At 42.9% G+C, this 25,853-nt stretch overlaps 4 protein-coding genes across 6 annotated transcripts; 2 read left to right on the forward strand and 2 right to left on the reverse strand.

Annotated features, from left to right (window-relative positions):
• Window positions 1-243: 243 nt before the first annotated feature.
• Window positions 244-6,974, reverse strand: csnk1da (casein kinase 1, delta a). The gene is made up of 9 exons (XM_053850852.1): window positions 6,441-6,974; window positions 4,867-4,977; window positions 4,000-4,148; window positions 2,975-3,203; window positions 2,724-2,894; window positions 2,505-2,653; window positions 2,170-2,338; window positions 1,942-2,048; window positions 244-1,865 (listed from the first exon to the last, which is right to left on the reverse strand). The coding sequence occupies exons 1-9, from the start codon at window positions 6,514-6,516 to the stop codon at window positions 1,815-1,817; spliced, it is 1,212 nt and encodes a 403-aa protein (XP_053706827.1). The 5' UTR covers window positions 6,517-6,974; the 3' UTR covers window positions 244-1,814.
• Window positions 6,975-7,411: 437 nt separating this feature from the next.
• engase (endo-beta-N-acetylglucosaminidase) lies at window positions 7,412-18,225 on the forward strand. Of its 2 annotated transcripts, XM_053850846.1 has the most exons (14): window positions 7,412-7,570; window positions 7,800-7,879; window positions 8,794-8,995; window positions 9,118-9,266; window positions 9,332-9,486; window positions 9,955-10,103; window positions 10,304-10,475; window positions 12,613-12,719; window positions 12,800-12,911; window positions 13,923-14,110; window positions 14,177-14,280; window positions 15,132-15,231; window positions 15,292-15,400; window positions 15,470-18,225. In XM_053850846.1, exons 1-14 carry the CDS (start codon window positions 7,470-7,472, stop codon window positions 15,860-15,862), a joined length of 2,121 nt encoding a protein of 706 aa, XP_053706821.1. In that variant the 5' UTR covers window positions 7,412-7,469; the 3' UTR covers window positions 15,863-18,225. The 2 variants fall into 2 exon arrangements, with proteins under 2 accessions (XP_053706821.1, XP_053706822.1); XM_053850847.1 differs by lacking the exon at window positions 14,177-14,280 and having other exon boundaries at window positions 13,923-14,070.
• Window positions 16,319-21,849, reverse strand: scpep1 (serine carboxypeptidase 1). Its single transcript, XM_053850851.1, has 13 exons — window positions 21,711-21,849; window positions 21,423-21,562; window positions 21,078-21,167; window positions 20,787-20,942; window positions 19,844-19,918; window positions 19,042-19,114; window positions 18,859-18,896; window positions 18,643-18,771; window positions 18,487-18,571; window positions 18,299-18,412; window positions 17,542-17,679; window positions 17,287-17,450; window positions 16,319-16,551 (listed from the first exon to the last, which is right to left on the reverse strand). The coding sequence occupies exons 1-13, from the start codon at window positions 21,766-21,768 to the stop codon at window positions 16,486-16,488; spliced, it is 1,326 nt and encodes a 441-aa protein (XP_053706826.1). The 5' UTR covers window positions 21,769-21,849; the 3' UTR covers window positions 16,319-16,485.
• Window positions 20,317-25,645, forward strand: coil (coilin p80). 2 transcript variants are annotated; one of them, XM_053850850.1, is made up of 7 exons: window positions 20,317-22,396; window positions 22,606-23,533; window positions 24,450-24,536; window positions 24,713-24,760; window positions 25,013-25,082; window positions 25,199-25,287; window positions 25,489-25,645. In XM_053850850.1, the coding sequence occupies exons 1-7, from the start codon at window positions 22,146-22,148 to the stop codon at window positions 25,534-25,536; spliced, it is 1,521 nt and encodes a 506-aa protein (XP_053706825.1). In that variant the 5' UTR covers window positions 20,317-22,145; the 3' UTR covers window positions 25,537-25,645. The 2 variants fall into 2 exon arrangements, with proteins under 2 accessions (XP_053706825.1, XP_053706824.1); XM_053850849.1 differs by having other exon boundaries at window positions 20,321-22,396; window positions 25,196-25,287.
• The last annotated feature ends 208 nt before the right edge of the window (window positions 25,646-25,853 follow it).

Raw genomic sequence — 25,853 nt, forward strand, 5'->3', positions numbered from 1 at the left:
ATGTGGGTTTGAGCGCTACAACAGTTAGGCGTGCAGACACGTCATGTCACTGCGTCAATTGTTCGTTTTATTCATTGCTTTCTGGGGCTTTTGTTGGTCCACTATGTAACGTAAATTGTCGTTTAATACCATTTTACTTCTTATGTTTGGCGCCTGTTATGTAACAGTATATGTACTTAACCTTCTAAAAAAATAATAATATATTTTTTCACAGATAATAACTGAAGACAGTTATTAGTCACATACTTAATCATTTATTTACACACATTTTAAAACACACAAACACAGTGGCGTTACAAATGAGCAAACATTTTAGGAGGGAATGGACTTCCCCCTTCTTGGACACAAGCAACCATCTCCACTGCTGCTCAAATAACCAGGCAAGTGAGGAAAAACAAAGTGAGTTAAACCACACGATCTAATCCTCCGTCCAACACACAGTCGTCATCATCAGTGAAGAGAAGAATTTCTCAGGAGTGAGGCACCCAGCACATCTGAACACCTCTGAGCACAGAGCTGCAGGGTCTTACACACAAATACACACACACACACGATCACTGCAACCTACACAGCTTCTCACCGAGACATCAAGCACAAACACACTTGGCGACCATAAAAAGTTTCCACTTTGTAAGAGGTCAGAGCAGCCCTCCAGAGACAAGCCCCTACCCTTGTGTCAGTGGAAAGAGCTGATACCTGTTGCAAACCAGTCAGCAGAAGATGTCATACTTCCTTTGGACATTACCTGTTGTGCTATGTCTGCTTGACATGAGGCAAACCAAAAACATATAAAGATTCATTTCAAGCTTCCTGCTGCTCTTTGGTCAAGACATCTTGCTTCCCTGTAGCAACAACTGGAAATGTGCGCTAAGGATTTTTATCATGGTCTTGTTTAAGCTCACAATCCAAAAGAACACTGGAGGGTTCTCCTCCATTCTTCCTACACCACCTGATGAGGTTTTCATTGGTCAACCAGGAATTACAGTAACAGTGTTTAAGTAGCACTTGAGCAGTGCAGATTTGAAAGCTGTTTTGTTGTTCAGAATAGTGGGTGATTTATACATGCAACAACCATTTTTCCAAAAGAGATCCCAAATTAGAAGCAGTAGGTTCATGTTTGGAAGAAAATGGGCACGCTAGCACTGAGGACAAGTTCAAGCAGAACCTGCCCGCAGCTTGTGAGACCCAAAAGAGAGCACCACAGAAACATACGCATCAATACTCACCACGTCACTACACACACTTAAAACATCATCTGGCCATGGGCCGCACACACACTGCACTCATCATCACATCCTGCGTCCACCAGTTTGTCTATCCTGATTTAAAATTACCAAATTGTAAAAAAAATTCAGAGGCACTGTTCCACATGAAAACCTTTTTTGCTCTTGTGATGATGGAGATTAGATCCATACATTACCTCTGAAGAGCCATGGAGGTGAACATCACGGCCTTCAGCGGTGTTGAAAAGATGTTTAATAGTGTCAAACATGTCAGTCGTTTGAAAACATGATGTTGCCTGAGAACAGTTAGACAATGCCTTCATAGACAGCTGAGAGGGATGGGAGTTTTCCCACCACTGCCTCTGAGCCAGGAGTTCTCACGCACGCTCAAACGCGCGCACACACACTAGTGCATCTCTGAGTAAACAAGAGTTGAACTGGACTTTAGTGCAACGGTTAGTAGTCCTCTGTTCAAGTGAAGCGTCCAGTGGTTAGGCAAGAGTGTATGTGTGGGTGGGTGAGTGAGTGTGTGTGTGTGCTGCAGGTAGTGGATCTTCAGGCCTCCTTGGTGCACAGATGGGAGGGATGGTTTCATCGCGGGGCTGCAGACTGGACGCCACTAGGCGTCACACGAGACAAAGCCTGTCAAATACAGGGAGCCATTTTTCCATGATGGACTTGATCAGTGTACATATGCTTCTCAGTGCATGTGTGTTACCTGGGAGGTGGACATGCGCGACGTGTCCTGGCGTCCTGTCAGGTCAGAGGAGGAGATGTTGACAGGTGCTCCGCGGTGTAATCGCATGCTAACCTTCCTCTCCTTCTCTAAACATGTTAGAGGAAGCATACAAATGATCAGCGATTTCCCGCCAAAACTGGTTCAATACCCAGAGGCTGGTGATAATAACAACAGCGTAACATCATATTTCCAAACAAGAATATCAACCTGTGTGTGAGGCAGGGTTGAGTGGTGATGGGGCTGTCATGTCCTGAGCTGCACGAACACGTCCTGAGCCTGATGCCACGCCCCGAGCTGCTGGGTTTCTGCCATGTCTCAGTCTCTCCTCCCGCTCCCGCCGCTCTCTATCCGCATCCTCCACGGCTCGGTTGGCACCCTAACACACGAAAGAGAGAATATGATGGAAAAAAACAAAGCTAGACATAGAAAGGGACTTACAAGAGAGGTGTCAGTGCTTATTAATGTTACAAGATAGAAATCATAAATGCACACATGGTATGTCAATTGACCAATCAACACAATGAAGGGCACCATTAACTCACAAACTTGAGCATGTTCCAATCGAAAACATAGTCGTATGAGAACCCCTGTCTGTGGAAAAGGTTCCTGAAGAGTTGACGCAGGTAAGAATAGTCAGGCTTGTCATCAAAGCGCAGCGAGCGACAGAAGTTCAGGTACGTGGCAAACTCAGCTGTAAGCAGCAGAAGGATGATGAGCGACCATAATCCTGCGGGAATTTGATGAGAACTCGCTCTACCTACATGGGTAACCCTTGCAGAGGACTTCGATGGGTGTAGACATTTTCTTCTCGCTGATCCGTTCATACTTCTGCCTCTTGGTTGCAGCCTTGAGGCCTTGCCATGGCAGAGAACCCAGGTTGAAATACATGAGGACGTAGCCCAGGGACTCCAGGTCATCCCTCCTGGATTGTTCTGTGGACACACACACAGGTGACAGTCAGCAATGAAGTCACTCACTTTCACTTGTTCTACTATGGTGTGTCACTTGTTACCAATTCCAAGATGAGTGTTAATGGAAGCATAGCGGGCAGTGCCGGTCAGGTTCTTGTTCTCACGGTAGGGGATGTGCTGGTGAGTACGGGCATCGCGGTATTTCTTGGCCAGGCCAAAATCAATAATATAGACCAGGTTGCCCTTCTTGCCCAGTCCCATCAGGAAGTTGTCCGGCTTCACGTCCCTGTGGATGAAGTTCTTCGAGTGTATGTACTCAATGCGACTGATCTTGGATGGAAGAAAGAATTATCAATCGAAATCAAACTTTTACAAAACTGCACAAAAGCTTCACAGTGCCAAATACCAATATAATAATAGTAAAAGTACAATGCCTGTTCGGTTGGTATTTTTGGAACTCATCACAGGGTGTTTATCTACTGTATGTACGCCATTTATTGAGTTCTCTTTCCTCAGAATTTAGGTTTCTTTCATGACCGCATTCCTCTCTTACTGTGGCTCAGAAATTGAATAACCTTGACCGGGTTAGGAGATTTACTTGCAGAGCTTCCATGACACAAATGATAACTGTCTCATAATCTTTTGGTTGTCTACATCTCGCAAGTCAGTCATGACGCTCGCATTTCATTGGTCAATGCGGCTTGGAAGCACGCCGTTATCGATGGGATGTCTGACGTTGATGTGAACCCTATACCCACTGCAGCACAGGACCATCAGATCGGGAGAGAGAAGAAGAGACTCCTCCACGTGAGATCAAGAAGACGGCAACATTGTGGCAACAGTTACTGAATTTATCTCTGTTAACTTTTGTTATTTGACTAAGATGTTTGTTTTTATAAGCTATTTTAAAGTCTTTTTTACAACGCTAGTTGTTAAGTCATTCGATGAGATGCATCCGGGCAAGAGTATGAGGTCACCGGTTGGGGGCGGGGTTATGGACGTCCTGTTTCCTTGCTAAAACCCTGGACACACCTCAGCAATGCAGCAACTGTACAACAAACTTAACATTGTTGCTTACACCCAAAACCAAAAGATAACTTCTACACTTGGATATACGGATTCTCACCATCTGGTCAGCTAGCAGCAGGACAGTTTTGAGGCTGAACTTCCTTGAACAGAAGTTGAAGAGATCCTCCAGACTGGGCCCAAGCAGCTCCATTACCATCACATTGTAGTCACCTTCAGCGCCACACCACTTGATGGTGGGAATACCAACTGAAGGGGAGACAGAAAAATGATGTACAAAATGTAGTAAAGCTAAATGAAACACACTTGTAGGCTGGGCATGTGATTCAACAAAATTGCATGAGTAGGTTCCACATGTAACATGAGTTTGGGGGAGTCTTAAGTTCTTCAGTGACTGAATAATAAGGTTCATTAAAAACTGTAATAGTTTTCATTTCCATGCTCTAGTACTCTGGTAATGTTTGAATGAAATGTTGTATTTAATTTGATATCATCTCCAGCAACATCAATGCGCTGTGCAAGAACATTTGAAGCGGATACACGTTGCTCAGGAAAGCAGAGTCCAATGCTCCTCAGTACAATAGCAAGCTAACAACAGCCAGACGGCATCAGGAAAGCTATCATTCCATCCAAAGTCCACCAGTAAAGCTTCATCCATTATACCCAACTACAGGTTAAGGGTTTCAACACTTAAACACACAGAACTCATTCAATAGTTTTTTTTTAATTAAAAAACATGCTGAGACTAGAACAACACAATATCTGTAAAGAAGCCAAATAAAAGCACACTTATAGTTTTCACTGTACATCCCTAGATGACATAGTCGGCATTTGGAAACTTAAAATCTAAAATTATTCCACTGTGAAACACCAATATATTGATTCAACAAGAAATTGAAATGTTATTTTTGGGCAGATTCACACTTTCTTATGCGTGGGATGAAATGTCAACAGGGGTGTACTTTACCTCCTCCTTGCATCATCTTGTAAATTTTACTCTCAATGTGAAGTTGTGGGTGTTTGGTCTTAACACATTCCAGTTTGATGGCCACTTCCTCCCCGACAGAGATGTCAGTGCCTGCATGTGTGAAAACAGGAGTTCATGAGTTAGCATTGACAGTGCACCATGACGCAAACAGTTACTAATATGATTCTAAAAATCTAGATTTCACAAAAAATAGGGATGCACAATTAACAAACTGATTGATGGACCTCATGAATCCATCTATTGTGAGACTTACATTTTGTGGACTTGAGCCCACCGGCTAAAATGAACATTTAACATTAGCCAGTTCCAACATTGCTGTCTCTTCTACTGGCTGCACATCCCTCGCAAATATAGCAGTGTCAACACAATTATCACAACACACACACTAGGTTTGCACTGATACCGTAGACTGCAGACAAGTGTGCTCAGTCATTCTCCCCAGGAAGCATGTGTAGTGTCCTGCACTGATAATAATATCAAGAAACGAAGCTACACAGATTTAGATTTTTGTTCCAATAAATTCTTTAAAGCATGATGGGCAAATAAATGAGATGCCTATATTTACATTAATGTTTTAAATTGAAATGAAGACCTCAGTTTTAAAGAACTGGAGCTCTCCGTCAACTGTTTCAAGGTCCAGACTTCACAGTGTTAACACATGATCCTGTTCACACCTTGAGGTTTGACTTCTGATGTATGCTCATGAGAAGAAGCCACACATGCCTGTTTCACTGATGCTACATCCACGAACCAGTTTCAGTGAGTAGAATCATAAATGGAAATCTAAAATGATCCCCATAGGATTTGACCTGTTTATCTTCCGTTATTCCCCAATTAAGAATCTAAAAAGAAGTGATTGTTCATCATATTTTTGTTTAAAAATCTATGGTGGAACACAACGGTTTCACTTCAACTTAAGGTTAAACAGTAATCCAAAATAAACGTTAATTGAATAACGGTTTAATTGAGTAATAAAAAAAAAAAGTAATAGATCAGTCAACAACAAAAATACTTGGTTGCAGCTCAAATTATTAGGGACTACTATTTATGTTATATAAGAATTCAGACTGTAAATAGTTGTCTGATGATATGTATAATATAAAGATAGATAATATTGGGTGGAGCAAATTAATTGGATAGATTTATTAATGAAGCTTTTGGCCAACTGTCTGAGGCATCAACAGGGAGAATGAGAATGATCTATTTTAGTCTGTTACCAAGGCTCAGGCGTCCATGGAGATCATTAGCTGCAAAGACAAAATCGGTCTTTATGGTCCAAGTACTAAATACTCAACAAAAAACAACATTAAACAATTAAATATTGGCAAGTAAACTCAACGACCAGTGACGTAGACACCTTACGCACAAAAAAACTACTGGTCCAAACGGGAGACAGCTATCTTTGCAGCTAAGCTAATGTTGCTAACAGCAACACGAAACAGCTGATCCAGCCTTCAGGTTCGCAGCCAGAGATGGAGCCAGTGATAGCGGTATGTTTGAGCCTCATACAGCAAAAAGAAAGACAATGAATTGTTGCTGAATGTGACACTCACCCAAATAAATGTCTCCAAACGACCCGCTTCCGATTTTCCTGCCAAGTCTGTATCGGTTACCGACTCTTAACTCCATCTTCAGGTTGAAGACCTGAGAGCTTGCTCGGTAATGAAAACAACAACAAAAAAGATAACTATGACAAGTCGCAGGTCAAAACGCGACAGACAAAACCAAAAATACGCGACTTGGTTCGACTCCTTGTCAAGTTACAATCTTTCACCGCTCGTTTCAAACCCCTAATGTCGTCATATTGTATTAATACTGAGCTGGCTGGAATGGTTTACGCCTGCACAGGTTGCTCTGGGTGATGATGACAATAAACACATCCCATTAAAGGAGGATGAGGACCGATTTAGAGAATTTCGCTTATCTCCTCTGTCTTTCGACCCAGCTCCCGTACGCGTCACTGTCTAGCTTACGTCACTTCCGGAGCACGACTAAACAGCCTGCATTTTGGGAATCCCTTTTTTTTTAGCTTCGTGGAAAGTTCGTTTTATGTTCGATTCCTCTTTTATATAAATAGTATAAGTTATGATAAGGCTTTAATGACAGAATAAAGGTTCTCACAGTCCGTATGAATCAAAGCAACGACCGCCACTTATGAGATATTTTTTATTCTCTTCCATTTATAGCATTTATAAACTATATTGCAAGTGTTTAAATTGTGTATGATTACATATAGATATGCGTCTTGAAAGGGTCCAGAAAGAGAACGAGACATGTAAAAATGATAAAATAGATGAAGTTTCTAAGTTCTTCTAGACTTCTAGACAGTAAACGACAACAAAATAAAACGTGTAATAATAAAGAGAAACCCTCCATAATGTCGGCTCCTGTGTATGTTATTAAAATGTTTTACTTTCAATTATGGTTCGAATCTCCGCAAATACATTTAAATTTCGACGTCCCGAAAAACAGCGAGTATTGGTTGAAACAAATATGCCTTTACTCTGAAGGTCCAAAAGCGAAGCTTTTTCACTGCCGGTTGAGCACATTTCCGTGTTCGGAGGCGCTGCTGTGGGCATGACATGTCGCTGTCTGGAGATGGAACTACAGTTTCCCCTCGAGGAAAAGTCCCGGTTCAAGATGCGGAAGAAAATGTTGACGTCAAAGTAACTCCGTTATTTGGGTACTTCCTTTTGTTTCAACGAAGGCTGAAAAACTCGGTCGCAGTCTAAGGAAGCATCGTGTTCTAATGTAATTCGTATTCCACAGTAGTACCGGCTTTATTATCGGCATTTCATCAACACTGCATTTCTATTGTACTTTAACTGGATAGTGGTATTTAATGTTGAATTAAAAAGGTTGGAATGAGTACTGTAGGTGGTGTTAAATTCAAGGAACTTGTCCCACTCCAGGATGCAGTCCTGCCTGGACGAACCACCAGATTCCAGCATTCTCCATGAAGTGGTGAGGCACGCAGAAACAACGTTACCAGGTGAAACTCAACTCCATTTATATGATTTATTATTTATAACACGTGCTCACACCATCTTCCCAGTAGGTGTTGCCACAACAAGTTACCCTTAGCCAACTGATCTTGGCTCCAGTTACACCTATAGATGTCCACTTCATCCCCTGGCAGGTCTCACTACTATCCTAAAAAACATCCCTTTCACTGTGGCTGCTAGCGCTCATGACAGAGCGTGGACTGGACTGCAGCAGCGCCAGTTGTTCACCTTATTATTAGCATTAACACCTTCAGCAACGCCACTGCTTTCATTATCATCATCATTAGCTGCCATGAGTTGCCAAGCCGACAGGAAGAGACATACATTTTGGAGCATTCCCTCTCGTTTTCACTCCAGGGTCTGTTGACAAACAGATGTTGTTGGTCATGTACAGAGCCAGACTGGAACTTTACTGGGAAACCTACGAATACTTAGACACAACATCTGATGAAGGGGAACATAGAAGAAGAAATGTTATTCCAGTGGTACATCGGTTTTCGAACGTCCCGGACTTCGAACAAATCGGAGTTCGAACAAAAATTTTTAGCTTCTGATTTCGAACGAAAATACAGAACTCAAATGACCCCGAAAAAAGCCAGAAAAAACATAACGTGCGCGGACCGATCAGCTGACCCACGACACGCTTTGTTATTGTGTATAACGCAGCCTCTGTATGCAGACGTGTCCCGTTAGCTACATTGACTGACTGTTTTTTCTTCACATTAAGGTGTAAAACCTTTCATGTCGGATTGTGGTCGAGAACCGAGGTACCACTGTATATATCAACGTCAAATGGGGAACTATTCAAGACGATTGCTTCCATGACCAGATCCCTCTGACAAAACTGATTCATATCTTCATCTTGTCAGTGTTTTATCAACCTACATTTCTTTCTTGGCAGCTAAACATTATGATGCAGACACCACTGAGCCAATCAGTTGTGGTCTTCATTCTCTGGAGCAGCTGTTGACATGGAAACGAAGCGAGGCGAACCCTTTCAATATCGCAGTTGTCCCTCGCGCTGGGAGAGAGCCTCCCCTGACCAGCTGCCCCCGTCGGACTTTGGTGTCTCATGACATGATGGGTGGTTACTTGGATGACAGGTATGGATGGTTGTAAAGGATGATGAGCTTGAGATTTCTGCATTGTATTATTATTTTATTATTTGCCATCCATTTCAGTGGGCCACACTAACCAATGACATTTACTGATGGCTATTTCTCAGGTTTATCCAGGGAACTACGACTGAAGCTCCATATGCATTCTATCACTGGCAGTACATCGACATCTTCAACTACTTCTCACACAATTTGGTGACTGTTCCTCCTGCAGTTTGGACCAACGCCGCACACAAACATGGAGTTGTTGTCCTTGGTGAGGTGTATTTGGACTTGATTTGTGCGTGACACCAATGTCAACACGAGATTGTTGCCCTGCAGGGACCTTCATCACAGAGTGGACGGACGGTGCCAGGGTGTGTGAGGCCTTTCTGAAAGACGAGGAGTCGTACCGAGCAGTCGCTGACAAGCTGGTGCAGATTAGTCTTTGTTATGGTTTCGATGGCTGGCTGATAAACATTGAGAACGAGCTCAGTGTGAGTATTATTCTCATCTCTACCTTTATCTGCTTTCACCTGCTGTTTTGGTCTCCTCTACTACCTTCCACTAATCCAGTTTAGATTTGAGAACAGCTCTTGCTGACCAAGAGAAGTCATGTTTTTTTTTTAAACTTTTGTTTTTAGAGTTTTTCTGTTGGCGGTTGTCAAGCCATTATTTGACATTACTCTGATCTCATCTATTTTTCTGACTTATGTTTGTAGCTGTGCAGCTTTTGACTGAGGGAGGAGTTACCGTTTCAAAGAAACAACAGACTGACAACTTTTGATCAGTGCTACTATAAGAACCTATATGTAACCAACAAATACAGCACACTAAAGATTTTTCACCATAAAGAACTTTCTGTTCACTTTATTTAATACTTAATACTTAAAATAAAGCGTGACATTCTGCCAGGTTGTTTATTCCAAACCGTCGTGCGACCTTGTGTTTCTGTCTGCTTGAAGGAGGAAGCGGTTAAGAACACACCTTTATTCCTCCGATACCTAAGTGACCAAATGCATGAGCGGATCGCGGGCAGCCTGGTTCTGTGGTATGACAGTGTGATCCAGTCTGGAGAGCTGAAATGGCAGAATGAGCTCAACGACTTCAACAGGTGAGAGGACGGTGATGCTTTTGGGAGAATATTGTACATAGTTCTCACACAATCCATTTACATGTTCGTTAGCATAAAGGTATTTAAATGCAGAGTAGGACATAAACCTCACTTTCACTCGTGGGTCAAATAACAAGACACACACATGTAATAAGAGTACTCTGGTTTATTGAGAACATGCCTGTAATTCTCATCTACAGGATGTTTTTCGATTCCTGTGATGGTTTCTTCACCAACTACAACTGGACTGAAACAAGTCTGGAGTGGATGAGCGGCTACAGTGGGGCGCATGGCCGCCGTGCAGACATCTACGTTGGGGTGGATGTGTTCGCAAGAGGCGAGGTGGTTGGAGGAAAATTGGAAACCAATAAGGTACGTGGTGGTTGCGTGTTCTGTTTAATTGTATTCCTTAAGCAGCAGCAGAAGATCTCTTACAATGCATTCCATCAATAATTGAGCTAGCGTTTTAAACTTCAGGTTTGCTGTGCTTTGAGTGACGTGTGACTTGAGAGCTGGGCGGGTCAGTGCAGACCTACACCAGGTTGACAGACCTTGCGTTTAACGCTGAAACCCTTTGGACTGTCAGGTCCCAGAGGCTTCCTCAGGATGACCAGGCGAGGATTGTTGGCGTCTTCGACAGCGTTGGATTTCAGAGAGTACGCTAGACGGTTGGGCCTCTTGGTCACTGGCTTCGTCCACTTGCTTGCCCTGTGGACGTTGCAGGCATTACACTTCCCAGTGTGCTGGTTGAAGACCACAGAGAACTCCACCTCATCGCCAGCCTTGAGCTGGAGTCCATCTTGAACTTCCTTGATGTTGAAGTATAGCTTCTTACTTTTGCCAACTTCGTACTTGATGAAGCCAAACTTATCTTTGACAAACGCCACCAGTCCTTTGCGCTGCGGGACCACATTGCAGGCCATCTTCTGTCCAGTCTGAGACACTGTGCAAATCTGAAACTTGACAACCTCTCCCTGATGAACACAATCAGCCTTGTTGGCCATTCCCATGATTTCGAAGGGAAACGTCTGGACTTTACCCTCCTCATCCTCTTTGACTTCGATTAGTCCATGGCATTCTGTCTGTGTTGAGTCCCCATTGCATAAAGGACGAATTACTTTTCCTACCATCACTCTTTTGTCGATATCCTCCTCGGATACGTTTGCAGCAGGGACCTTGGTCACTTTTTCAGCACTGACTTTATTGCCTTTGCCCTTTGAAAGAGTGTACTCTACCACGTCACCCAGCTCCAAATTCTTTATGTCACCACACAGTTTACTATAGTGAAAGAAGATCTCCTGGTCATGATTGACTGTCTTAATAAAGCCAAAGTTATCCTTGAGTCTGGCCACAAATCCCTGCTGTCTCTTTAGATTGGAGTTTTGGTTGGGGCTGCTTTTCATTATCTCTTGGATACACTGATCTGCCAGTGCTGCTTCCTTGTTTTCGACGTGAACTGGCGCAGCGAGTTTCACTCTGCAGTTTTCCATTGCTCTGTCTCCATCCTCTGCCTTCACCTTTTTGCCGTTGGTGCTACAGCCATGTGTGAGGGTGGCTGTTACCTTGTCCTCAGCGGCTGTAAAGTGCTGTTTGGACTGGCTGTAGAAAGACTTGGTGCCATTGGGCAGCTTCACTTGAGTCGACATGTCTGGGACAACACAGGTCACCACCTTCATCTCTGAACAGCAATCACTTGTCACCAACACCAAAGATTCCAGATGCTTTGACCACAGGTTGAACACGTTCACTTATGTTTACCACCTTCGCTTTGATCTCAGCCTTATCTCCTTATTGTTGACATTAGCCTGTTTGTTTGGGCTTTCTGAACACCACTTTGTTGTATTGATTCTCTTTCTTTTGTCACTTTGGTTGTTACTTGGTGTGTTCATTGTGCTTTGTTTCAGTGGACCTCACCAACAAGATGTTGTAAAGTCATAAAAAATAAACACTGATGTTGTCATGTATTTGCATTAAAAAGTTCACCCGTAATTTCTGCTGAAAGTAGCAATGCAACTGTGATGTGTATCACTCGTGTCCTTTTGTTGAGGCATTATACATATCAGAGGGACATCTGCATCTTGAGTTAAAGCACAACCTGTATTGCCAGGGTAACACTTGGATAAAAATGCTTTCTTTGGGAAACACCCATGGTAAATTTGGGACACCAGTCGTGAACTGCTGGATGGTAATGCTACCATCCCAAATGGCCACTTGATACTGCACAACAATGTAGCAATTTAGTGATACTTGGTGATTCAATGAGTGGTAATGCTCTGTCTGGCAGCATGAACCGTGCATACTACCTCTTCACACATAATGCCTGTCACCATGTGACATATTCTTGATCTTCTTCCTTTTCTTTCACCTCATGTAGAGACTTCTGAACACCTAGTCATTTGCAAGACTTTCCGTGTACAAATGGGTTCCATCATATGAAAAGGATGGACCAGGAGTGAAAATCAGGGACTCTGCAACGGCGTCCTCATGAGTCCACCGCTTGTTTTCACAGGCACTAGAGATGATCAGGAAGCACAGCTTCTCAGCTGCCATCTTTGCTCCAGGATGGGTCTACGAGAGCCTGGAAAATAAGAAAGAATTCTGCCAGAAGCAGGATATGTGAGCCAACCACAGTGTTGTAATGACAATGAACTGATGAATTCCGACATGAATTACTCAGGCTTTTGTCCCACCGACAGGTTCTGGCATCTGCTGACAGACTACCTCTATGTTCATCACCTTTCCATACGTCTGCCCTTCATCTCAAGCTTCTGCCAGGGCTTTGGAAAAACACTCTACTGCAGAGGACAGGTACTGAAGGTGGCAGTGTAATGAGCTGTACCTTTACTTTACATACATTTACATACATAAACTTTGAGTTTTATCTCATTCATTTAAATCTGGACAATGGGTTGGTTCACTGACACATTCACAGTGGCTACATTTTGATAAATGCATCCTACAAAGACAGACTGTTATTAAGGGATAGATTGACGGAATAGTCAGGCTATGCTGGATTTATTTGGCTCCATGTTGATTCGTATTCATACCCTGCTCTCTTAAATCATTTATTCCAGCCTTAATGTATTAAAATATTCGTAATTTATCCTCAGTTTTGTAATACACGTTGCATGGCAAATGAAGAAATCACTCATGCCATGCAAAAGCCATACCATGCATAATAAAAAAAAAAGGATTTTTTTTTTTTATTAAAATTTGTAAAAACAAAAAGTCCACAACCATCCTCAATCACATTGTTTTCACTTAGTTTTCACATTATGATACATGTTCACATTATTTAAAGATATGGAATAATACAATATAAACGCAAAAGCTTAAATAATATGATTGTATACAATATATTGGTCATCATATCAACGTCAATTCAGTCTGTCAAGTAGGTTGCCTGCAGGGATTTTTAATGTCCAGAAGGTGTCAGTATTTAGTGACATTTAGTGACTATATTTACTTGGCGATGAGAACACGTTCCATAGATGTCGTTGCGCACCATCCTACCTCGATTTGGACTTCATTGTGGGGTAGAACAAGGAAGACAAGAAGGTGGGAAGGCAGCCATGTAGCATCAGTGTGGCGATAAGATGGGTTTTTTTTTGGCAGTCTGATTACTCACAAGATTTTGTCCATACGGCATCAGAGAACTTCATGCAGCCCCTGTGGCTAAAAGACACTTAATTCTGCTCCACTGCTTCCAATATGGTCACACATTAGGGCGATATAATGAACCCCTCAATGACTTCCCATTTTCCCAAAGCGCTTAATAGATGCTCGTTTGTTTTTCCTGTTTGAAATGTGTGCTCTCAGGTGGAATCCCAGAGAAACTGGCTGCAGCTGTCAGCTCAGGATGTACAGCCTCTGTACCTGCAGAAGCAGTTGGAGGGTCAGGGTTGGCTTAGGACTCGTGGTTGCTCAGAAGACGCCTGGGATGGAGGCTCTTCTTTTCTGCTGGAAGGTCTCATTCCTGCCACTCATACCTCTCCAGTTTGTATCAAGTGTGTCAGCCTTTACACCGTCTCATCTTGCTGATAGCCATTCTCATCTTCCATGTTTTATCCCAGGATCTTCTCTCTGCATGTTCCTGTGTCAGCCGGAACCCTCGTAAGACTCGTGTACAAATGTTCTCCAGGGGTGTCAGTGTCTCTGGAGCTCAGCACCACAGAGGGTAATGTGTGCAACCCAAAGGCGGTTAACAGTCAAACATAGGTTACAGAACCAATTTTTATCAGCAAGATTCGCTCCATGTTTCACTCTCTTGTGTTGTAGTCGAGACCACCAAACCTGAGACCGGCACTATATAGGCAGTGTGTCGGTGTACTACAATGTTAGCACTTCCACTGCTGTTCCTTTTGCAATAAGACAGTGTTTCTTTATCGATCGTGGGTTAAGTGGTCTTGACACTTAACACTGCTGACCTGATACATAAATAAGACTACTGACTGACTATATGAACTAATATTAAACTTTCACCCTGAAGACCACCATAGGGATGAGGGACAAGTAAAAACAAGAAGCCAAATATGAGAAAATGTGTGAAGTAAGATATATTGGAGAGTTGAAACACATTAGATGAAGTGCCAAAGACAGGATTATAACTCACACATATTGTGTAGGAAAGTGATGGCTGTTTTTTTCAGGTTGCAGTAGAGATCCTAGAGGAGGTTGATGCATTCTAGTGTCTGAAGTTCGAGTGCCTTCTGAACCAGCCCATATGGTGTCCTTACGGCTTCCATTTCATCTTCCCCATCCCTCTTCCTCTGCAAGTCATTTGTAAGATTTTAGAGTTTAGAAGAAAAAATGGCTTGCGTATGTGCAGTCAGCACATCATGTCAGCACCCATCGTCTCGAGTATTTTAATCCCATATGTGTGTCTTATGAGGCACTGGGTGTTACTCAAAAGACACCCTACCTTCATCTAATAACAGGTAGCTGGAGAACTAAATTGCTGTGTCTAATAAACCCAAATTATTCCAGGATGTGAGAATGAAGCTCACAACGAAGTTGTCATTCCCACAGCTTCCCCCGTGTCCTTGAAGGACCTGCCCGGAGACCACCATCTGTTGAGAGACTTGCCGCAGTTTTGTAGTGAGGAGAATCCTGACGGTTGGATAGTCAGGTAGCACTACATGGTCACTTGCCTCATGTCCACCATTTTTCACACCGTGACTGTGTTCAGGTGCTCTCTGTTGGAGGTTCAGGATTGTTCTATTCAGGGTGTGTGTGTCAACATTCAGAAACAGCAGGACTGTGACACGCCTTTTCTCTGCAGGCTTGGACAGATTATGGTGAGGCAAACAGTCATTGATAAAACAAAATCCAAGCCGAACTGGACCCTATCCTCCCTTTTCTTCCAGTTCCAGGACGTGACGCACCTTCTGGACTCTTCTCCTCCAATTCAGAGTCTGTGTGTCTATGACTTCGTCTGGCTGCGTGGGGCCGGTCCATCACCAGACTCCACCTCCCCGCGCCTCATACTTAATACCACAGTACGATGGAACTACCCATCCCACCTCGCACATTACTTCCGTGTTTACTGGCGACGACTCCGAGGCCCGGACCCCAGGATCCCCGCTGGTCCGCTTGAACTGGTGGGCCGGGCATATTCCAATCTTTACAGGGTTACAGAGTTGGCGCTGCCAGAACCTCCAGGCTTGATAGAACTGGTGGTGGAACCAGTGAGCAAGGCTGGTGTCCCGGTGCCTGAGAGCAACTGGGGAAGGAGAAGCATAAGCTACTATGGCGAGTGAAGAACACAACACAGTTGAGTGTTGGCGAAAGCCCTCCCCTCACTGAGATCACCATTGACAATCATTGTTTTTTTAAGTGTGAAGCTTGCTGGTCACAAGCCAGCACTACAAAAGTAATGTAAGTGAAGTTTGATTTGAAGAGTACCCAATTGAGTGTTTAAAAACCATGACAGACTTCTAATGCCGTGGTTGATTTTTTTAAAATAAAATAAATTCTATACTCACAGCTGGGTTTCTCTAGGGGGTTATTCTAGTGATTCCAGGAAAGGTGTTTTTTGGTTATGCTCGTTCTTCCACAGGTAAAAGGCTATACTTCTAAACAGAAACCGTTTCCATGATAATGTGCACTCAGTCTGACCTCAGAAATGCTGATGCAACTCATGTTTGAATGGGTCCCGTGTGAATAAGTGGCACTTCAAAGAGAAAGCAGGAACTGAATGGGAAACAACGTTACTTTATGAGAAAAGTCAATTTCACACAAAACATTTATTTGTAAAGAAAAAAAAAACACTGCTAATTTTGCATATTTGTCATCAAAATGGTTCTGGATCCAACAGTGCAATCATAAGAAAAGGAAATATTTGGTTGAGCTGCAAAGCTTGAGGCAGTTATCGCGGCTGACCTCAGACCTCCTGCTGCGTGATCATCCTCAACATCTGCAGAGCCATTGGGGCCTGATCCGAAGGAATCTGGCAACACAACGGAGACACTGGTTTTATGAAGGTGGAACAGTCAGGAAGTCGAGCATGTCACTTTTGCTGACATAGTAATAACTATTACTTGAACCACATATTACTAATCCATGCGAAAACATTTACACATTGCATATTACAACCACAGTATATGACTTGGCGTTATATGTCCTGTTGCTATGCTTTGGGTTCAAACCAAAGCATATTGGCCCAAGTCAAAAAATTGTGACGGAACACCCTGTCACTGCTTTATAATGACGAGTAGAATTAACAATAAGAAATATCAACATAAACTAGGAACTGTCTGTATACTGGCATTGTTGATAATGATGTTAAAAAACTGTACTGCACAAGTTTGAATCAACGGTGACCTCACATTGAGTAACCAGGCACATGAAAGAGGAACAGACTTGTAGTGATCACGAGGAGACGCTGGCAACCTGGCTCATGTGCATTGTATTCCATTATAAAAAATGCTAAGCTAATGTCACTTGAAAACACGAACGAACTCACCTTCACATTCATCGCGCTGAAGATTTTGCGACAGCAGCGAGAGTGCTGAGCGCATGGGTAGGGAAAGTCTATAATATATTTTCGGCACAATAATTGCAAAGTAAGAATCTGATATCGTGACAGTCCTAGTTTGAACACCTTATAAAGAATGTAGAAAAGTGACCTTCAGCTCCTGGTGCGTGTGTGTTAAAGTCCACCTGAAAACTCATCATTACTCACCATGTGACCTGCTTTGAGAATCCAATAGAAGGCAAAGTTCTTGTATAGTTTGTAGAAGGCTCCAGTTATGCCTGGAGTTGCAGGGTCATCAATAGGTGTCCACCTGAGACTATTGAAATCACGTATTCCCTTCCACTCGAGCCGCTTCACCCATGACTCTTGACCTAGAGGGGTCGAATCAAGGAGTGCAGGATACGTTCATTTTAGTATTATGCTTCAACACAACACATGACACTGTGATGAGTCAGCAGTTACCCATCGTGTCCACGATAAGGTCCAGCTGTCCGTTGTACACAGTAACATTGACGCCAGCAGACAGAAGCTTATCCACAATATCCACTACAGGCTTCATGAAGTCTCCTGACATGTAGCTGAACACATCTTCTGACTGACCTGCAGAAAAGACAGGGAGGAGCAGATCAATAGTGAAATGGAGGCACAAGGGGAACACATACCCGTTTTTTTTTTGTCAGTAAATCCAAATAAACTAATGGCTCACCCCAAACTGAATCAATTGTCCTCATCCTTCTCCCTTATCAAACATGTTTTCATCCAGAAGTTTCCAAGTTATGATATATACATCCACCCAGGTGGTGGTAACTATTGTCGATGTAAGTAAGTTGAAAGCAAGTGTCCAGTCTAGTCATGTGGTGGAGAGAACGGGCAGAGATGAGCAATCCTTTTTCAGTGTTTCACGCAAAATCTCTCTTGATTCTAGACACCCAACTTACACCCTTTAACCATGTCAATCCCATGATGCCACCAAGGACACAACATTGATATATGTTCTCATTGGAATCGGACATCCAAGAATATTTTTAGGTCATGTGAAGGCCAGGAGTCATTACACATGTATAACAGTAAAGTAATAATAAAGTTGTTGTCCTTGTTTTGTGGCAACTACAATTCAAAGCCATCCTCATATTTAGACAGTGGGGGGACATCACCATAGAGTGCACAAGTAACAAGAGACGTGAGGCGACAGTTTGAGTGTGTGGGAGATGGTCCTTACCTCCCCAGGTGACATTTTGTGGAATGATACCCAGCTTTTTTCTGATTGGTCCGTTCATCAGCTCACTCAGTGACTGGCCATGTAGGGGCCTGATGTGGCGGCGCGCTAGTTGAGCTGGTGAGAAATCCGGTTGAATGGTCACAGCTCATCAGCGACATTGAAGACAGGACGCCGTAAACAAGCCTCACAGATGAAGTTGTCTCCTGCAGATGAGACCCCGGTCTCCTCTGCTTCTGGGGTCAGGATGTTGTAAAAGTTCACTCCATTTGTGTTCTGAGACAAGAGCCAAACCAGAAATTTACCTTTAGACTCTGTGGATGATTGTTCAAAAAAAGGGAACTTGCCTGCTCCACCACTGTCTCAGCCACAGACCACAGTTCTGTCGCCTTCTCAAACTTCTGCTTCTCCACCGCCTGCTTTACCGCCTCTGCAGCTCTGTTCACATCTTCCAGGCCAACATCGTCCAGCAGAGACTGTAAACATGACCAGAAACAAGCAGTGTGTAGTGGCAAAAAAAAAAAAAAAAAAACACAACACAATGTTCCCTCCAAAGCACTCACAGTAGAGTAGAGGTAGGGTCCCCAAGTCATGACCGAGTCTGTGGAGGCAACATTAAGTAGTAGAAATGTTTATCTAAGAAGTCCTATTGAGCAGACAAGGAGGAGCAACAATGTCGCTGCGGTGGAGATCATTTTTGTAACTTGCAGTGAGCTGCGCGAGGTTCAAAAAGTTCTCGTACATACCAAGAGGAGAGATCCAAGAGTCCCCAAGCGCCACACCAGCAAAATTGCACCTCAGGCCCCCCTGAGCAATAACCTGCAATCGGACAAAGCAGTGAGTGAAGCCTGTCCTTTTCATGCTTTACAGTGTTTTTCGCTTTAAAGTGTAACTACAAATTACAAATATAAACAAGTCTACTTCCATACCTACAATCTAGAATATTCTCTTGATAGTCACATTTAAGTGTCACATTTAAATATCATTTAAATATGAATGATACATTGATTGACAAAAAAAATGTGCCAATCCAAGGGGCCATGACAGATTGGCAACACCCTGTGGACATTTCAGACTTTGCAGTCATCTCTGGACCTCAGGAACTAATTCGGATCCCTTTCTTATTTAACAAGAAAGACAATAACAATCCCATGAATCGGTGGAAATCGTAAGGTTTTGTGTCCCTTTTTGGCAGATGAGCAAATGGCAAATGAACATTTGAACGACAACCTTTACACTAAGGAACATTTGTACATATTTTAATAAAGGAGGCATACTATTGCACTCCACTGGGATCCATTGTTGATTTAAAATCCTCTGAATTGCTTCCAGACTGGTTCTTACAACATGCCCGTGTGCAACTGACGGGAAGTTTGGTGAGCAGAGTCCAAGGACAGGGTACCATCCTACAGTATGATCACTTGAAAGGTCAACTCTTCTTACAAAATCTCAGAATTCTACAAGGAAAGCATCAGCATTCATTGTCATCATTTCTGATGTCTAAGAATCTAAGAAAGTCTGGGCCTGTGTGTATGTGGGTGACTGTACCTTAGTCAGCTCCAGCGAAATAGCGGCAGCCATCTTTCCACCGTATGACTCAGAGAAAATGTAGAAGGGGACGGCCTGTGACAGTGAAACATATTATCCCTATGAGACGGCATCATCCCATTAAAAAAAGGTCCCACATGCCACTCAAAATAATAATAATAATAATTGCAGCTATCCTTTTCAAATTGGTCAGTAAGTGCGAGTTACAAACTTTGCCTTCTGGCAAATCTTCTCCATTATATATTGCGTTCTCACAGTGTGCTGAATAGAACTGCATACAATATGTAGAACAGATTTGGACAAAACAAGATGTAACTGACAGAATACAGGGACAGTTCTTCAAATGAAGACCAAGTTCATTAGTTAAAAACCAAATCAAAGGAAAGCACTGTATAGAATAGAGGAGCCAAACTTCGTTGATCAGAGGCACTATTATGGTTAGAATATCTAAAATCTCACTTAGATTGTAGCTATAATAACTCAGATTTCTCTACTTGAGTTTCCTCATGATTTAGCCTGTTGAACTTCAACTCCTCCTCTTGCTGGCTAGACTGCTTCAGTGCAACTTGTTCCCACACAGACGAAGGAAAAAAGGTGTGGGAGGTTTTATCAGCTACTGCGAAAGGAGAAGAGTTGCAGGTCATATAGTTTTGGTTTGTTTAGCAGGAGGTGCCATGATCTGATCTCATCACTGGCATTCTACTCATACCATGAAATGTACAATTTATAATGAGAAAGCTACAGAAGAAGATAAAGACAGCTTTGGTTAACATTACTAAAATACACTGGTCATCATCTTCTTCAGGCATTTGGGCACACAGTTTAAGGACAACCTTTCTTTGCTCTGTTTTAAATGTTCTACTGCATTAGAGTTGAGTAGATCGGCTTTGTTCTTCCCACAGTGTCATCATCACCAGTTAGACGGTGCCAGAAGAGGGCAAACCTGGAAGTCCTTTCTCTCTTTGAAGAAGTGCTTCAGCAATGTCACCATGTCGGACGCTACTGTGGCAACATCTGTCGCAAAACGATCTGGACTGTCAGTGTAGCTGAAGCCTGTTCCCACTGGGTTGTCCACGAATAAGACACTGGCTGCCTTGACCTGAGGTGATAACAGTCGACAAAGGATTTCCTCACAATGCATAACGTACATATCACACGTAGCAGACAATGAACTTTCAAAAGAGAAAGCAGAGTCTGCGTCTAGTGCATACATTACAATGAAGTGACCTCTTACCCAGCTGTTACTCCTGGGCTGAAGATTCCTATCCAGTGGTCCAATCTCCTCAAAATTCCCAAATCCAGTGCCAGATCCTCCAGGTCCACCCTAGAGACACAAAGAGAAATGTTTTTAAGGCCAGTCAACCCCAGACAGAGCAGCAACCTCATTGTGCATAGTGTCTGCATGTCTTGACTGTCACTCAGATGTGGTGTGGTTCCGGTAATAGAACTTTGGGTGTTCTTCTGACGTACTTCCGTGATGCTGAACTATCAGTACGGTAGATGAACAACTGTCGGAAAGGTAAGATGGTACAACCAACGCCTGAATGGCTGTGGTTCCAAAGGCGAGCACATAACCTACCTGCAGCCACATCACCAGAGGAAGGCGTGTGGAGTTCGCGGTCATACTGTCGGACACGTACAGCCACCAGAACATGTGGGCTCCGTCCCGAACCGTCACATAACCCCATTGCTCGTCTGGCTCAGTGGGAGCGGACAAACCTGCAAAAAGCGCAGACGATTCAATCACTTGTCGCCCACTTTAGTTACACTTAAGCACGGTAGTAAAGCGCGGCAACCTTCCGCTAGTTTTCAAAATACAAAGTGTTCCGTCATGCGAATGTGAAATGGTTCCATCTCACGGAATTACCTGGAGCTAGAAGACAGGGCAGAAGAACTAGGAGTGAAACAACATGTTTCAGACCCATCGTGCCAATTCCGAGGCTCGAAGGAAGAAGGCTCAGTTATAGTTGTCACATGACTTCCCAAACATCATGTGACCATGACTGGGGTCAGCTGACCATTAGCCGTTCTTTCTTCCGCCGCTACGTTTTTTTCTTCATAAAAACCCACTTTAGAGCTTAAATCTAAATCTCTAAATTTAACTCTTGAAGTTGAGCAGTTTTGTAAAGTTCAGTGAGATTAAATACAGCCGCATATTTGCAGCGTTTTTCATACTAACAACAACATTACCTCCATATGTTTCAATAACACTCGAGTTTTCAAACCTTTTCACAAAAATATGTTTATACTGATAAACCGGATCTGACGTCATTGGGTGTCCACGCGCGGAGTTGTGGCTGTCATGGCTGCTCCCAGCAAGAACTCTATTCGCGTGCGGCTCCACTTCGACTTTCCACCTCCCGCGGTGGTCAGTTGCCGAATGTGCTGGATGCTCGTGGACACGGCTTCGTGTCGCTTCATTGCAGACCTGGAGAGCGTCATTCGAGACAAGTTTGAGTTCAGCCAAGGCAGCATCCTCAGCCTTTTCATTGAGGAGTGCTACCTGCCCCACACGGAGAGCATCCTGGTGGTCCGCGACAATGACTGTATCAGGTGAGGGACCACTGCTCCGAAGGTACCACCATTCTCTTATGTGTGGAGGAATATTCTTGTGACGACCAACTGTTGGGCGCTTAGTAACGAGTTTAATTATTTTCAGGATGTACAGATCAGGTTGTGTCCCTCTTGTTGGTGCAGAAGATTTGCAAACCTGTAAAAGATCAATGGGTGGAGAGTAACTGAATCTACTATTGTCTTAACAGGGTCAGGCTTGACACTGCCCTTCAGGTGATAGGGCCCAGCCTCCACTTGGAATCACCAGCAGAGCACAGGCGCAAGAGGCGGAGAGACACACAGCTGTCTCCAGTGGAATCTTCAGCGAAAGAGTACAGGAAGACAAAGAAGAGGAAGAAGAGTATTAAGGAGAGTGTGGCGGAGGTCGGAGTGTCTGTAGATGACGCTAAGAAATCCGTGTTCAGGGGTTCTGGAAAGGAGAAAGGGTTTTCAGAGGGTAACACCAAACCTGCTGCACCTGATCCAGAAGTGTCTTCCAATCCTGTCCCTGCCAATGGCCAACAGGCAGTCTCTCTCTCCAAGAAGAAGAAGAAGAAGAAGAAGAAGAAGAAAAGTAAAGTCCCATCTGATAATGCAAAAACAGCAAGAATGCCCCCCTTGAATTCCAACGGTAGCAGCAGCAGCAGTAGTGAGGAAGAGGTGGCCCCTCTAAAACAAGCATCCAAAGCACAAAAGTCTCCCGTGCCACTTCTTTCCAAGAAGCTACTGAACTCAAAACCAGCCATGTCCAAAGCTCTTCCTCCTTCAGAAATTGAGTCTTTGTCCCTTGAGCATGTGAAACCTTCGCCCCATAAAAAGGCAAAACCCATAAGGGGAAAAGCAGATTCTCAAGTGGAGACCAAAACCCAGGAGGTGTCTAACAGTGAACCCGCTCCTTCTGACCAGCAGCTTTCAGGCAATGAAGAAGAAATCGAGTTGGTTATCCACCGACCTGTGTGGCCTCCAAATTTCTCTTTCGGTGGTCACCCTACGAAAGGTCAGACATGGGGCAGAGGCAGTGGCAGGGATGGTGTGGGAGACACTGGTGGGGCAAGAGGAAAGCAGAACAACTCTAATGGATATCATGACTCGTCCTACCAGACTGACATACTGAGCAACACGTCAGTTGTTATCCAGGTATGTCTGCAACACTGGCAATACTGGAGTTTTTACTATGGTTGTGAATCAATATAAAGTAATGTTTTCTTAGTTTAACGAAATTTTATGTTTATCAAAAGAGTCCACTAACTTTCACCATATTCCTTATTCAAAATATTGTCTCAATTTGTACATATCCTAAAATTGAATTACATTTGCCTTAATTTTTACACATTACTGTGTGTCATTTTGTGAACGCATTTTTCCGGGTTTCCATTGGAACAAAAAGCAGCCAATCATGAAGCAAGCAGGCAGATAAACTGAGTCGCAGAGGGAAGAGTTTTAGCTTTACAATCACACTGATGACCACCATAATCCTGTCCACCTCCATGATGCATTGTGTTTTCCTCATGCTTTGATGTATCCGCTTTGTATCAATACGTTTGATCATGTGACATTTCATCGATAAAAAGTGATCAGAAATATAATTTTTTTGTGGCATGGTGGCTCACATTTAAGCCAAGGCGATGTGTGATGATCGCTTACGTGTTGCGGAAACTCATATCCCATTCTTTGATTTGAAAGTGAAAATATTTACCTCAGGATTTGGACTTATCTTTTATACTACTGTAAATCACCAAAGTGGGTTAACAATCCAATGTTTGTTTCACACTTGATCTTTTGGTTACTGTGTTGCTTGCATTTTTGTCTAGGGTTGCTAAAACTAAATGAATAAAATATGGAAAGACGGAGCTATGATTAAGGTTTTCCTCAGTCACGAGTATGCTGATCCTTGAATCCACAAAAGACCCTGCTGGCTGACCTGAGTTATGACTTGTTTTAAATGTTGGTCTGGACGCATTAACTGACCTGCTTATGTGTAAAATGGTCATAAATCATTGGCATGAACTTAATTCCTGCACTTTCAGTAGCTACTTCTGTTTTCCCATTCTAGAATGGAGCCCCAGCTCCCAAACCTGACTACAGTGCCATGCCTCTTTTGGCTGCCCCCCCACCAGTGGGACAGAAGATCGCCTTCAAGGTACAAGCATATTTCTGTGCTTCAAGTGTGTCAGTGATCTTCAGTATCAGCTAGTGTTTTCTCCTGTAATATTTCAAGTTACAAAGCAATCATATGAGGGTTTTGATGCATAAAAAACTATCTAGTGTCTTTCTTGTTAGAATTTTTCTTAAAACCTGGGATTTCATTTATTACAGCTGCTCGAGCTCACAGAGAATTATTCACCAGAAGTGTCTGACTACAAGGTGAGTGTCACATTTTACCGTCCTTCAACTTTATAAACATTAAAAATGTATGCTATATATTACACCTCCTGTGTAATCATGTGGATCGCAAATGATACACTATAATGACCATGTGTGAAGGAGAGAGAGTGTGGTTAGGCCCGTTACTGTTGTTTTAAAACACCTACGTGTGGTTCTCTCAAGATTTCTCATCAATTACTCACATTGATGTTGATGTGAAAAGAAACTAACCACTGTTTTCTTTTTTTTAAGGAGGGAAAGGTTGTGAGCTTTGACCCGACTAGCCAACAGATTGAGCTAGAACTGCTGAATACTTCACAAGGTAAAGAAAAAAAGTCTGGGTTGTTGTCATCCTGACAGTCACAACCATGTGCCCAGATTTGAATTATTTAAGAAATCATATGTGCCACTGTTATGAAAAGTCATATTTCACAGCAGTTGCTGTGGAGCCTGGAAAATTTGACCTGGTTTACCAGAACCCAGACGGCTCAGAAAGAGTGGAATACGCTGTGTCCAGAGGATCATGGGTAAGAATAATGATAAAAGGCACTAATGCTAGTAGGCGTTTAACCACATGAAAATTGCTGTACATGAATCTTACTCTGCTCTGGGTGTTTGTGTCAAAGAATGTACTTTCATGCATTTTCTGTTATCCAGTATGTAAACCTTAACCTTGTAATATGAAAATCACCATCCTAGTTGTTGAGAAGACTATTTTATTCCCACAGGTAACAGAACGATGGGACTCCCTACTGGAACCGAGGCTCATTATTTAAGATTTAAGATCTGCTCAAACTTGTTATTTTAAACCATCTGGTTTTCAGACATGAATTTTATCATGTTGGATTTCTTACACTCTTTATTTTTATTGTAGTAATGTGTTCTGTTTTTAAACTAATAAATGTATTTTTTATCATCCTGTTTATGATTTTTTTTTTTGACCAATATATACATTATACAGTTTTGGTAGCGTAACAGTTTTGAGCATTTTAGGTAGATTTAGATGGACTCTGATATCGAAAATATATAATCCGTGTATTTAAAGATCGTTCCCATGCTATGATAATTTTACTCATCAAAAATGAATAAGGGT

This window comes from Synchiropus splendidus, chromosome 19 (assembly GCF_027744825.2).
Source record: "Synchiropus splendidus isolate RoL2022-P1 chromosome 19, RoL_Sspl_1.0, whole genome shotgun sequence".
Taxonomy (NCBI): Eukaryota; Metazoa; Chordata; class Actinopteri; order Syngnathiformes; family Callionymidae; genus Synchiropus; species Synchiropus splendidus.

What these genes read in the sequence shown, in the direction of transcription:
- csnk1da (XM_053850852.1), bottom strand. Translation starts at nt 6,516, where the DNA reads ATGGAGTTAAGAGTCGGTAACCGATACAGACTTGGCAGGAAAATCGGA. An exon ending in CAAGATGATGCAAGGAGGAG is followed by an intron (nt 4,149 to 4,866) that starts GTAAAGTACACC and finishes TCTCCCCTTCAG; the next exon opens with TTGGTATTCCCACCATCAAG. An exon ending in CCTCTGCAAGGGTTACCCAT is followed by an intron (nt 2,654 to 2,723) that starts GTAGGTAGAGCG and finishes TGCTGCTTACAG; the next exon opens with CTGAGTTTGCCACGTACCTG.
- engase (XM_053850846.1), top strand. Translation starts at nt 7,470, where the DNA reads ATGTCGCTGTCTGGAGATGGAACTACAGTTTCCCCTCGAGGAAAAGTC. An exon ending in GAGCTCAACGACTTCAACAG is followed by an intron (nt 10,104 to 10,303) that starts GTGAGAGGACGG and finishes TCTCATCTACAG; the next exon opens with GATGTTTTTCGATTCCTGTG. An exon ending in GAAAATTGGAAACCAATAAG is followed by an intron (nt 10,476 to 12,612) that starts GTACGTGGTGGT and finishes TTGTTTTCACAG; the next exon opens with GCACTAGAGATGATCAGGAA.
- scpep1 (XM_053850851.1), bottom strand. Translation starts at nt 21,768, where the DNA reads ATGGGTCTGAAACATGTTGTTTCACTCCTAGTTCTTCTGCCCTGTCTT. An exon ending in CTCTGGTGATGTGGCTGCAG is followed by an intron (nt 21,168 to 21,422) that starts GTAGGTTATGTG and finishes TTGTGTCTCTAG; the next exon opens with GGTGGACCTGGAGGATCTGG. An exon ending in ACAAAATGTCACCTGGGGAG is followed by an intron (nt 17,680 to 18,298) that starts GTAAGGACCATC and finishes TCTTTTCTGCAG; the next exon opens with GTCAGTCAGAAGATGTGTTC.
- coil (XM_053850849.1), top strand. Translation starts at nt 22,146, where the DNA reads ATGGCTGCTCCCAGCAAGAACTCTATTCGCGTGCGGCTCCACTTCGAC. An exon ending in CGCGACAATGACTGTATCAG is followed by an intron (nt 22,397 to 22,605) that starts GTGAGGGACCAC and finishes TTGTCTTAACAG; the next exon opens with GGTCAGGCTTGACACTGCCC. An exon ending in CAGAAGTGTCTGACTACAAG is followed by an intron (nt 24,761 to 25,012) that starts GTGAGTGTCACA and finishes CTTTTTTTTAAG; the next exon opens with GAGGGAAAGGTTGTGAGCTT.